Source organism: Scyliorhinus torazame, chromosome 13 (genome assembly GCF_047496885.1).
Source record: "Scyliorhinus torazame isolate Kashiwa2021f chromosome 13, sScyTor2.1, whole genome shotgun sequence".
In the NCBI taxonomy this organism is placed as follows: domain Eukaryota; kingdom Metazoa; phylum Chordata; class Chondrichthyes; order Carcharhiniformes; family Scyliorhinidae; genus Scyliorhinus; species Scyliorhinus torazame.
Window position 1 is genome coordinate 129,147,218 of NC_092719.1, and position 12,578 is coordinate 129,159,795.

Here is a 12,578-nt window from a genome sequence, read left to right on the forward strand (position 1 = left end):
AGAGGGAGAGAGACGGGCAGAGGAGAGAGAGACGGCAGAGGGGAGAGAGAGACGGGCAGAGGGAGAGAGAGACGGGCAGAGGGAGAGAGAGACGGCAGAGGGAGAGAGAGACGGGCAGAGGGAGAGAGAGGACGGGCAGAGGGAGAGGAGAGGACGGGCAGAGGGAGAGAGAGACGGGCAGAGGGAGAGAGAGACGGGCAGAGGGAGAGAGAGACGGGGCAGAGGGAGAGAGAGACGGGCAGAGGGAGAGAGAGACGGGCAGAGGGAGAGAGAGACGGGCAGAGGGAGAGAGAGCGGGCAGAGGGAGAGAGAGGCGGGCAGAGGGAGAGAGAGGCGGGCAGAGGGAGAGAGAGGCGGGCAGAGGGAGAGAGAGCGGGCAGAGGGAGAGAGAGGCGGGCAGAGGGAGAGAGAGGCGGCAGAGGGAGAGAGAGGCGGGCAGAGGGAGAGAGAGGCGGGCAGAGGGAGAGAGAGGCGGGCAGAGGGAGAGAGAGGCGGGCAGAGGAGAGAGAGGCGGGCAGAGGGAGAGAGAGCGGGCAGAGGGGGAGAGAGATGGGCAGAGGGGAGAGAGATGGGCAGAGGGGGAGAGAGATGGGCAGAGGGGGAGAGAGATGGGCAGAGGGGGAGAGAGATGGGCAGAGGGGGAGAGAGATGGGCAGAGGGGGAGAGAGATGGGCAGAGGGGGAGAGAGATGGGCAGAGGGGGAGAGAGATGGGCAGAGGGGGAGAGAGATGGGCAGAGGGGGAGAGAGATGGGCAGAGGGGGAGAGAGATGGGCAGAGGGGGAGAGAGATGGGCAGAGGGGGAGAGAGATGGGCAGAGGGGGAGAGAGATGGGCAGAGGGGGAGAGAGATGGGCAGAGGGGGAGAGAGATGGGCAGAGGGGGAGAGAGATGGGCAGAGGGGGAGAGAGATGGGCAGAGGGGAGAGAGATGGGCAGAGGGGGAGAGAGATGGGCAGAGGGGGAGAGAGATGGGCAGAGGGGGAGAGAGATGGGCAGAGGGGGAGAGAGATGGGCAGAGGGGGGAGAGAGATGGGCAGAGGGGGAGAGAGATGGGCAGAGGGGGAGAGAGATGGGCAGAGGGGGAGAGAGATGGGCAGAGGGGGGAGAGAGATGGGCAGAGGGAGAGAGAGATGGGCAGAGGGAGGGAGAGAGAGGGAGATGGCATAGGGAGAGAGAGAGAGAGAGATGGGCAGTGGGGAGAGCGAGAGAGATGGGCAGAGGGAGAGAGAGAGAGAGAGCGAGAGAGATGGGCAGAGGGAGAGAGGAGAGCGAGAGAGATGAGGGCAGAGGGAGAGAGAGAGCGAGAGAGATGGCAGAGGGAGAGAGAGATGGGCAGAGGGAGAGAGAGATGGGCAGAGGGAGAGAGAGATGGGCAGAGGGAGAGAGAGATGGGCAGAGGGAGAGAGAGATGGGCAGAGGGAGAGAGAGATGGGCAGAGGGAGAGAGAGATGGGCAGAGGGAGAGAGAGATGGGCAGAGGGGAGAGAGAGATGGGCAGAGGGAGAGAGAGATGGGCAGAGGGAGAGAGAGATGGGCAGAGGGAGAGAGAGATGGGCAGAGGGAGAGAGAGATGGGCAGAGGGAGAGAGAGATGGGCAGAGTGAAAGTGAGAGATGGGCAGAGGGAGAGAGAGATGGGCAGAGGGAGAGAGAGATGGGCAGAGGGAGAGAGAGATGGGCAGAGGGAGAGAGAGATGGGCAGAGGGAGAGAGAGATGGGCAGAGGGAGAGAGAGATGGGCAGAGGGAGAGATGGGCAGAGGGAGAGAGAGATGGGCAGAGGGAGAGAGAGATGGGCAGAGGGAGAGAGAGAGATGGGCAGAGGGAGAGAGAGAGAGAGAGCGAGAGAGATGGGCAGAGGGAGAGAGAGAGAGCGAGAGAGATGGGCAGAGGGAGAGAGAGATGGGCAGAGGGAGAGAGAGATGGGCAGAGGGAGAGAGAGATGGGCAGAGGGAGAGAGAGATGGGCAGAGGGAGAGAGAGATGGGCAGAGGGAGAGAGAGATGGGCAGAGGGAGAGAGAGATGGGCAGAGGGAGAGAGAGATGGGCAGAGGGAGAGAGAGATGGGCAGAGGGAGAGAGAGATGGGCAGAGGGAGAGAGAGAGATGGGCAGAGGGAGAGAGAGAGATGGGCAGAGGGAGAGATAGATGGGCAGAGGGAGAGAGAGATGGGCAGAGGGAGGGAGAGAGAGGGAGATGGGCATAGGGAGAGAGAGAGAGAGATGGGCAGAGGGAGAGCGAGAGATGGGCAGAGGGAGAGAGAGAGAGCGAGAGAGATGGGCAGAGGGAGAGAGAGAGAGAGAGAGAGAGGGGGATGGGCAGAGGGAGAGGGATGGGCAGAGGGAGAGAGGGATGGGCAGAGGGAGAGAGGGATGGGCAGAGGGAGAGAGGGATGGGCAGAGGGAGAGAGGGATGGGCAGAGGGAGAGAGGGATGGGCAGAGGGAGAGAGGGATGGGCAGAGGGAGAGAGGGATGGGCAGAGGGAGAGAGGGATGGGCAGAGGGAGAGAGGGATGGGCAGAGGGGGAGAGGGATGGGCAGAGGGGGAGAGGGATGGGCAGAGGGGGAGAGGGATGGGCAGAGGGGGAGAGGGATGGGCAGAGGGAGAGGGATGGGCAGAGGGAGAGGGATGGGCAGAGGGAGAGGGATGGGCAGAGGGAGAGGGATGGGCAGAGGGAGAGGGATGGGCAGAGGGAGAGGGATGGGCAGAGGGAGAGGGATGGGCAGAGGGAGAGGGATGGGCAGAGGGAGAGGGATGGGCAGAGGGAGAGGGATGGGCAGAGGGAGAGGGATGGGCAGAGGGAGAGGGATGGGCAGAGGGAGAGGGATGGGCAGAGGGAGAGGGATGGGCAGAGGGAGAGGGATGGGCAGAGGGAGAGGGATGGGCAGAGGGAGAGGGATGGGCAGAGGGAGAGGGATGGGCAGAGGGAGAGGGATGGGCAGAGGGAGAGGGATGGGCAGAGGGAGAGGGATGGGCAGAGGGAGAGGGATGGGCAGAGGGAGAGGGATGGGCAGAGGGAGAGGGATGGGCAGAGGGAGAGGGATGGGCAGAGGGAGAGGGATGGGCAGAGGGAGAGGGATGGGCAGAGGGAGAGGGAGGGGCAGAGGGAGAGGGGCAGAGGGAGAGGGGCAGAGGGAGAGGGGCAGAGGGAGAGGGGCAGAGGGAGAGGGGCAGAGGGAGAGGGGCAGAGGGAGAGGGGCAGAGGGAGAGGGGCAGAGGGAGAGGGGCAGAGGGAGAGGGGCAGAGGGAGAGGGGCAGAGGGAGAGGGGCAGAGGGAGGGGGCAGAGGGAGAGGGGCAGAGGGAGAGGGGCAGAGGGAGAGGGGCAGAGGGAGAGGGGCAGAGGGAGAGGGGCAGAGGGAGAGGGGCAGAGGGAGAGGGGCAGAGGGAGAGGGGCAGAGGGAGAGGGGCAGAGGGAGAGGGGCAGAGGGAGAGGGGCAGAGGGAGAGGGGCAGAGGGAGAGGGGCAGAGGGAGAGGGGCAGAGGGAGAGGGGCAGAGGGAGAGGGGCAGAGGGAGAGGGGCAGAGGGAGAGGGGCAGAGGGAGAGGGGCAGAGGGAGAGGGGCAGAGGGAGAGGGGCAGAGGGAGAGGGGCAGAGGGAGAGGGGCAGAGGGAGAGGGGCAGAGGGAGAGGGGCAGAGGGAGAGGGGCAGAGGGAGAGGGGCAGAGGGAGAGGGGCAGAGGGAGAGGGGCAGAGGGAGAGGGGCAGAGGGAGAGGGGCAGAGGGAGAGGGGCAGAGGGAGAGGGGCAGAGGGAGAGGGGCAGAGGGAGAGGGGCAGAGGGAGAGGGGCAGAGGGAGAGGGGCAGAGGGAGAGGGGCAGAGGGAGAGGGGCAGAGGGAGAGGGGCAGAGGGAGAGGGGCAGAGGGAGAGGGGCAGAGGGAGAGGGGCAGAGGGAGAGGGGCAGAGGGAGAGGGGCAGAGGGAGAGGGGCAGAGGGAGAGGGGCAGAGGGAAACGGGCAGAGGGAAACGGGCAGAGGGAAACGGGCAGAGGGAAACGGGCAGAGTGAAACGGGCAGAGGGAGAGAGATGGGCAGAGGGAGAGAGATGGGCAGAGGGAGAGAGATGGGCAGAGGGAGAGAGATGGGCAGAGGGAGAGAGATGGGCAGAGGGAGAGAGATGGGCAGAGGGAGAGAGATGGGCAGAGGGAGAGAGATGGGCAGAGGGAGAGAGATGGGCAGAGGGAGAGAGATGGGCAGAGGGAGAGAGATGGGCATGGCATGGGGGATGGGCAGAGAGAGAGAGGGAGCAAGAGGAAAGAGAGATGAGAAGAGGGAGAGAGAGAGAGAGAGATGAAATGAGGGAGAGAGATGGAAAGAGGGAGTGAGATGGGAAGAGGGAGAGAGGGTGCAAGAGAGAGAGCAAGATATTAAGAAGGGCATTGCTCCTTAGGAAGCGGAAAGAACGGGCTATTTTACCTTTTTTGTATTAATACAACAACATTAATCTGAAAGTGTTCAGAGGTGCTCCTGTCTCTGGAACTATGGAATCATTCAACACACCATGGTCATACAACTCAGTGGTCATTTGGTCCTTCCTGCCTATGAGAGCTGTCGACACGGAGCAAAGAGCCCCTTGGCCATGTTAGCATGGATTGTACCTGTGTTGTAGTTTCATGAAATACTCACATTAAACGCTCCCAACAAATAGAGGGTTGGCTCTAAACCAACTGAGAATATAAGTCGCAAAATCGTAGAGGCAATCAAGGCTCTAATACCATGAGGTTTCGGAAGGGCGATTACGATAGCCAGAGATATGCAGACTGCTGTCCATAGTAGGCCTGACAAGTGTGCTTCCAAAGTACCTACACACAAAAGAAACAGTCAGTACAAAATACAACCAGTCACCTCCTGTGTCGGTCACAGAAGAGGTTCACTGCTAATCACCAAATATGGGCTGTGCAACCACAGACAGGAATTTCCAATGATACACATTATTTTTGTGGACAAGAATCATCTTAAGGACTTGGAGCAGGAAACCCCCCCCATCCTTATTTGGAAAAGTTGGTTTGGATGTCCTTCCCCTTTTCGTCTCAACCCAAACTATTATTGCTCGCATTATACAACCAATGACAACATTTCAACAAACTCTATATACGACAGGCAAGGAATTCTGTCATTTAGGCTTGACATTCATTCCTGCCAGTAGAAAAGAAATCAGAGAGAAAGAAAAAGTCTTTGCTATCAGTGGTCAGGGCAGAGGGGAAGATGGTTTCACCATCAAGTTTTTAAAAACTCATTTTACAGGATGTGGGCATCACTGGCTCAACCAGCATTTATTGCCCATCCCTTGTAGCCCTTGAGAAAGTGCTGGTGAGTTGCCTTCTTGAAGCGCTGCAGTCCCAGAGGTGTAGGTACGCCAACTGTGCTGTTAGGGAGGGAAGTGCAGGATTTGGACCCAATGACAGTGAAGGAACAGCAATATATTTCCAAGTCAGGGTGGTGAATGACTTGGCAGGGAAATTCCAGATGGTGGCATTCCCAGATATCTGCTGCCCTTATCCTTCTAAGTGGTAGCGTTCGTGGATTTGGAAGGTGCTGCTTCAGGAACCTCCGTGAGTTCCTGCAGTGCATCTTGTTAAGTTTTGCATAAGGTCGAAACAATTGAGGATGTGGTGAAAGAGCAAAATGAAACCCCTCCCCTTAATTACTTTCCCCGTACCCCAACATAGAAGGTTAGCTTTCAATAATTAGAAGATAAAAGGTGTCTCTGGTCGTAACTTTGGCAGGTCAAATAGTATACTTTGGTAAGCAGAGGAGGTTTAGGCTGTCAGTCCTGTGTAGCATTGAGGGAGAGCTGCCAAGTCAGAGATGCTACCTCCTCCCGTTGAGACGTTTAACCAAGGTCCCATCTGTCCTCTCAAGTGGATACAAAGATCCAACAGTGCCTCAGCCAATAGGCAACTCACAGTACACTCACTTCCGCATCATAAGTCCCTTTCCAGGACTTGATGCAAAACTCAAGGCCGACACTCCAGTGCAGTACGCAAGGAGTGCTGCACTATCAGAGGTGTGATCTTTTGGCTGAGGCGGGCATGAAATATCCCACGGCACACTTTTTAAGAAGAGTGTGGGGAACTATTTCCAATATTCATGCTAAAATGTATCCCTCAATAGATTCTTTCATTTTTGCATTGCTGCCTGTGGGTGCTTGGCTGGGTGCAAATTGGTTGCCCTGTTTACTACATTACAATAGTGACTCCACTTCATAAAAAACAGCAAAGTCATTGTATTCGGCCACCGTCACTACATTCTTTAAGACACTGATTCCATCGCCACTTACCCTCAACCACTGTCTGCAACCTCTGTATCCTATTTGACCTCGAATTGAACTGAAGGTCTGTGCTCATCTCCTCTCTATCACCAAGACCGGCTATTTACACCGTGGCAATATTGACCATTTCTGCCCCTGCCTCAGCTCCCCCGACGTGGATGCCCTCAAATCAAGCTTTAGTTATCCCAAATATTACAACGCTGCCTTGGCTGGCCTCATTTTATTTCCTTTGTAACCTTCAGTTCGTGCTAAGCTCAGCTGCCCATGTTCTGACCTGCAGCATTTCCCCACCATATCTGCGCTCACTGACCTACACTGCCTCCTGCTCCAGTAATCCTTTCATTTTAAAACTGTCACACTCGACGGTCATATCCAGCTGTCACCTCATCTCTTTCAATCTCTGCAGCCTCCTCTGGTCTGCAACCACCCACACAAAAATAAAACCTCTGCTTTCCTCCAATTTGGCCTGCTGCTTTTCTCTGATATCTTTCACTACATCATTAAAGGTTGTACCTTCTTTGTCTAGGGCCTAAGCTCTGGAATTCCCCAAACCTTTCCCTTTTCCTTTCAGACACTCCTTAAAATCTATCTCCTTGACCAAAGCTTATGGTCACCTGACTTAATAACGGCGTGTGGTTCGGTGTCAAATTTTGTTTGATACCATTCCTTTGCAGTGAATTGTGATGTTAAGGTTGCTATACAGGGGGTAGCACGGTGGCGCAGTGGGCTAGCCCTGCTGCCTCACGGCGCCGAGGTTCCAAGTTCGATCCCGGCTCTGGGTCACTGTCCGTGTGGAGTTTGCACATTCTCCCCATGTTTGCTTGGGTTTCACCCCCACAACCCAAAGATGTGCAGGCTAGGTGGATTGGCCATGCTAAATTGCCCATTTAATTGGAAAAAATGAATTGGGTACTCTAAATTTATTTAAAAATAGGTTGCTATATAGATGCAAATTGTGGACTTCCAGTGGCGTATGCGAGCAGGGCGGCCGCATCAAGAAGAGCTCCTGCCGGTGGCCACGATTGTCGGCGCTTTCGGGGATTTCCCTGATTTTTTGATCACCCCCCGACTATCGTCGGCCTTTGGGGCCGTCACGGGCAGCTAGCGGGGCCAGTTTGAAAACCGGCAAGGAGCCCCGCGCGGGTGTCGGGCGGTGGGGGCTGAGGCACTGGGCCCAGCACACTCGAAGGCCAGAGCAGCAGGGGCGGAGCCAAACGGAGGCCGAGGCGGCAGGCCCGAGGCCAGGGCGTGATGTAGGTGGGATGTCCCACATCGGGTGGCTGCCACCTAGAATGTAATAAGAAGGCTGAAGTCCGGTCCCAGGGGAACTCTGGTGGAATGTAAAAGAGAAGAGAAAGAAGTTTAAAAAAAGTTTGGTGAAAGTTTTTTTTTCTCCCCTTTTTTTGGGGGGGAAGGAAGAAAAATTGTTTGTTTTTTTCAAAATAAGAACAGATTGAATAGGGACAGAAGGGTGAAAGGGGAAAAAAAAGAAAGGAAAAACAATAAGCCGCTAAAGGATGCGAAGAGCAGCGTCGAAGAAAGGAGGAAACACGGGCTCACCGCTGAATGAGAGGACAAGCAAAAGTGCTGACAAGATGGCGGAAGCCGAACCGCATGGTGGGGCCGCACTACTTACGGCGGAGAAGATGACCGAGGTGATGGCGGTGGAGCTGGAAAAGCAGTTTGCGAGGCACATGGAGGCCTTGAGGAAGGAGACGACGGTCACATTAAAGTCATTGGTGGAGGAGGCAATCGCCCCGGTGAGAGTAGCTGTGGCAAAGACATTGGCCGAGATGAGAGAGCAGGGCGAGAAGATGAAGGAAGTGGAGGAGGCCGTGTCGCAACACAGCGACCAGTTCACCTCGATGGGGGACGAGCTGCGGAGGGTGGTGGAGGTCAACAGAGGGCTCTGAGCAAAGCTCGAGGAATGGGAGAACTGCTCAAGGCAGGACAATTTGAGAATTGTGGGCTTGCCCGAAGGGACAGAGGGTCCAAGGCCAACAGAATACTTCGCTAAGATGTTGGCGGAGCTGATGGGGGAGGGTGAGAGCCCCTCCCGGTACGAGCTCAACCGAGCTCATTGGTCATTAAGGCCGAAGCCCAAAGTGAACAAGCCGCCAAGAGCAGTAATTATCTGCTTCCATATCTACTTGCATGAAGGAGAAGGTATTAAGCTGGGCGAAGCAGAAGCGCGAGGTGCAGTGGGATGGTGCTGTAATTCGGATCTACCAGGACTTGACGGTGGAGTTGGCAAAAAGACGAGCGGCATTCGGGCGAGTGAAGGCGGCACTGTACAAAAAGGGGGTGCGATTTGGTATGGTGTACCCGGCGAAGCTGAGGATAACGTATAACGCCAAAGACTGTTGTTTTGAGACAGCGGAGGCGGCTGAGGCGTTCGTGAGGGCAGAAGGCTTGGGACAGACGTGAGGAGTGGAGCTGGAAGAGAGACTGTGGACTGTGTTTGGGCAGCTGGAAAATGTATAAATGCTACAACTTTGTTTTTACTGATGTGTATTGTAATTTACTTCTCTTTGCATTGTTACAGAGTTCAAGTTAATGGTTGGGTTGATTGGTGTTCTGTTTTCTGCTGGGAGATGTTTTTTCAAGAGGAAATGTAGGGGGGGGGGAAGGGGTTCGATGTTAATAATGGACAGGGGCGGGTCAGGCTTATGAGGCAGGGCCCGGTGGTATGACGACGGTGGATAAGAAGAGTGCGGGGGAGGGGGAGGGGGTGAGAGACCCCCAGTTAGGATAGTCACATGGAACGTGAGAAGGTTAGGAGGTCCAGACAAGAGGTCCAGGGTACTTGTGCATCTTAAAAGTTTGAAAGCCGATGTGACAATGTTGCAGGAGACTCACTTGAGGGTGAAGGACCAGGTGAGACTTATTAAGGGCTGGGTTAGCCAAGTGTTTAACTCCGGATTTGACGGAAGGGCTCGAGGGGTAGTGGTACTGGTCAGCAAAAGGGTACGCTTCCAGATGGAGAAGGTGGTGGCAGATCAGGGGGGTAGATATGGGATTGTGACAGGGGCGCTGGAGGGGAGATTAGTGGCGCTGTTAAGTGTATACGGTCCCAATTGGGACGATGTGGGATTCGCGAAAAAGGTGTTTGGGGCCATCCCTGACTGGGACACACACAAACTGATTTGGGGGGGGGGGGCGAAGGCGCTGGCTGGGCTAATGGGGGAAATGGGGGGGGGGGTGGACCCTTGGAGGTTCCTGCACCCAAGGGAACGGGGATACTCGTTTTTCTCAGCAGTCCATAAGGTATACTCGCGGATCAACTTTTTTGTGGTGGGGAAGGCTTTGCTGGCTGGGGTTAAGGGGTCGGAATACTCGGCAATTGCAGTGTCAGATCATGCCCCGCATTGGGTGGATATGGTACTGGAGAAGGGGGTAGCGCAGAGGCCGGGGTGGAAACTGGATGTGGGACTTTTGGGGAACCAAGTGTTCTGGGAGAAAATTGAAAAGGTAATTAGGGAATATGTAGGTTTCAACTGTACGGGTGAGGTGTCGAAGGCAGTTGTCTAGGAGGCTCTAAAGGCGGTGGTGAGGGGTGAGGTAATTTTGTTTAAGGCCAGGGTGGACAAAGAGAAGAGGTTGAAGCGGCAGAGGATAATAGATGAGATGTTGGAGATAGATCGGAGTTATGCAGAAGATGGGGACCCAGCGAAGCTGGAAAAGAGGAAGGAACTACAGGCGAGCTTCGACCGACTGTCTACCAGGAAGGCGGTGCGCCAACTGAGACGAGCAAGGGGTGCAGTTTATGAACATGGATATGTTAGCAGGTCAGCTCCGGAGGGAAGTAGTGGCAAGGGAAATGCTTCAGGTGAGGGATAGGGCAGGGAAGTTGGTGTTGGCTCCGGATCTGATTAACAAGGTTTTTGAGGAGTTTTATGAGAGGTTGTACAGGTCAGAGCTACCTGGGGGAGACCATGAGGTGCAGGAATTTCTAGATGTGTTGGAGTACCCGAGGCTGGGAGGGGAGAACAGGGCTACATTAGAAGGAGCAATAGTAGAGCAGGAGATAAAGGATGCGATTGGGAGGATGCAGTCGGGGAAGGTGGCAGGGCCGGATGGGTTTCCGGTGGAATATTATAAAAAATTCAAGGATAAACTGGCACCCCTGATGGTGGGGATGTTTGAAGAGGCGATAGGGAAAGGGGTGTTGCCACAAACCTTGGGGCAGGCATCGATTTCACTGTTGCTAAAAAAGAGAGAAGGATCCGACGGAGTGTGGGTCGTGTAGGCCCATGTCACTTCTGAATGTGGACGCAAAAGTATTGGCAAAGGTACTGGCGGGTAGGCTGGAGGAGTGCCTCCCGAAGGTGATAGGTGAGGATCAGACTGGGTTTGTGAGAGGGAGGCAGCTTTTTTCAAACATTAGGAGGGTATTAAACGTGGTTATGGCACCGGCAGAAGGGAAGGAAACAGGTGGTTGTGGCATTGGACGCCGAGAAGGCGTTTGACCGGGTAGAATGGGGGTACTTGTTGGCAGTTCTGGAGCGGTTTGGGATTGGACCAAGGTTTGTGAACTGGGTAAAGCTACTATATAAGGAGCCGAGGGAGAGTGTCCGCACAAACAACATCAGCTCGAGATACTTTTCTCTCCACAGTGGGACGAGGCAGGGATGTTCTATGTCCCCCCCTGCTGTTTGCACTTGCGATTGAGCCGTTGGCCATCGCATTAAGAAGTTTGGGAGCATGAAAGGAATAGTGCAGGGGGGGGGCATAGAGCATAGGGTGTCCTTATATGCCGACGACTTGCTGTTATATATGTGTCGGAACAGAGTGTGGCGATAGGGGGAACATTGGAGCTACTTCGAGTATTTGGGTCTTTCTCGGGGTACAAGCTGAACCGAGACAAGAGTGAGTATTTTGTGGTGTCTCGGCCAGGGGTGTGGGCAGGGGGGCTGCCATTCCATAGAGCAGGGGCTCACTTCAGATATCTGGGGGTGCAGGTTGCCCGGGAGTGGGGAAGGGTTCGCAGGTACAACATCTCTAGTTTGGTGGGGAGAGTGAAAGCCGATCTGGCAAGGTGGGATGGTCTCCCTCTGTCACTGGCGGGTCGGGTACAGGCGGTTAAAATGAAAGTGTTGCCGCGATTCCGGTTTATTTTTCAATGCCTACCGATTTTCCTGCCAAAGACTTTTTTCCAGAGAGATTGAGGGAAGGATTACCTCGTTCATATGGGGAGGGAAGGTGGCCAGAGTGAGAAAGGTGCTGCGACAGAGGGGAAGGCAGGCAGGGGGTTTGGGTCTTCCAAACCTGATGTACTACTACTGGGCGGTGAATGTGGAGAAGGTGCGGAGCTGGGTCAGAGGGGTTTATTCCCAGTGGGTGAGAACGGAGGAGAGTTTGTGGAGGGGGTCGGGACAGAAAGCACTAGCTACAGCATCGCTCCCGATAGCTCCGGGGAAATACTCAGGGAGTCCGGTAATAATAGCTTCATTGAGAATTTGGAGGCAGTTTCGCCAACACTTCGGGTTGGGGGCAGGGTCAAGGGAAATGCCGATTCGGGGGATCCACAAATTTGAGCCAGGGAGGTGGGATGGAAATTTTCAGAAACGGGAGGAGAAGGGGATTAAGACACTAAAAGATTTGTTTCTTAGGGGTCGGTTTGCAGGACTGAAGGAGCTGGACGCTAAGTATGGGCTGGAACGGGAGGTAGTGTTAAGATACATGCAGGTTCGAGATTTTGCCAAAAAGGAGATACAGAGCTTCCCGGAGGGACCGGCCTCCACATTGTTGGAGGAGGTGCTGACGACAGGGGGACTGGAGAAGGGGGTAGTGTCAGCGGTTTCTAGAGCTATTTTGGAAGAGGATAAGGCACCACTGGAAGGGATCAAAGCAAGTGGGGGGGGGGGGGGGGGGAGAGAAAGAGTTGGGAGAGGTTATAGAGGAGGGGTTCTGGTGTGAGGTGTTCCGGAGTGTAAATGCCTCCACCTCGTGTGCGAGGTTGGGGCTGATACAGCTGAAGGTGGTATACAGAGCACACCTCATGAGGGCGAGGATGAGCCGATTCTTTGAAGGTGTAGATGATGTGTGTGAGCGTTGCGTTCATATGTTTTGGTCCTGTCCAAAGCTAGAAGATTACTGGAAGGAGGTTTTTAGGGTAATTTCCAAGGTGGTGCACATGAAACTGGACCCGGGTCCCCGGGAGGCCATATTCGAGGTGTCGGACCAGCCAGGGTTGGAAACGGGGGCGGAGGCAGATATCGTAGCCTTCGCCTCTCCACCATGTGCCCTGGCGTGGCGGGGGGGAGACCTGTTGGAATTCTTGACTCTTGAGAAGGTTAAGTTTGAACTGAGGGGAAGG

The 12,578-nt window shown here is 55.5% G+C and overlaps 1 protein-coding gene across 5 annotated transcripts in view; it reads right to left on the reverse strand.

The window, feature by feature from the left end:
• Window positions 1-12,578, reverse strand: part of itpr1b (inositol 1,4,5-trisphosphate receptor, type 1b) — a 731,378-nt gene that overhangs the window by 190,131 nt on the left and 528,669 nt on the right. For all 5 annotated transcript variants that reach the window (XM_072472138.1, XM_072472140.1, XM_072472139.1 and 2 more), the window contains one exon: window positions 4,615-4,790. In XM_072472138.1, the coding sequence (XP_072328239.1) occupies window positions 4,615-4,790 (176 nt within the window). The remainder of the gene's footprint in view (window positions 1-4,614; window positions 4,791-12,578) is intronic.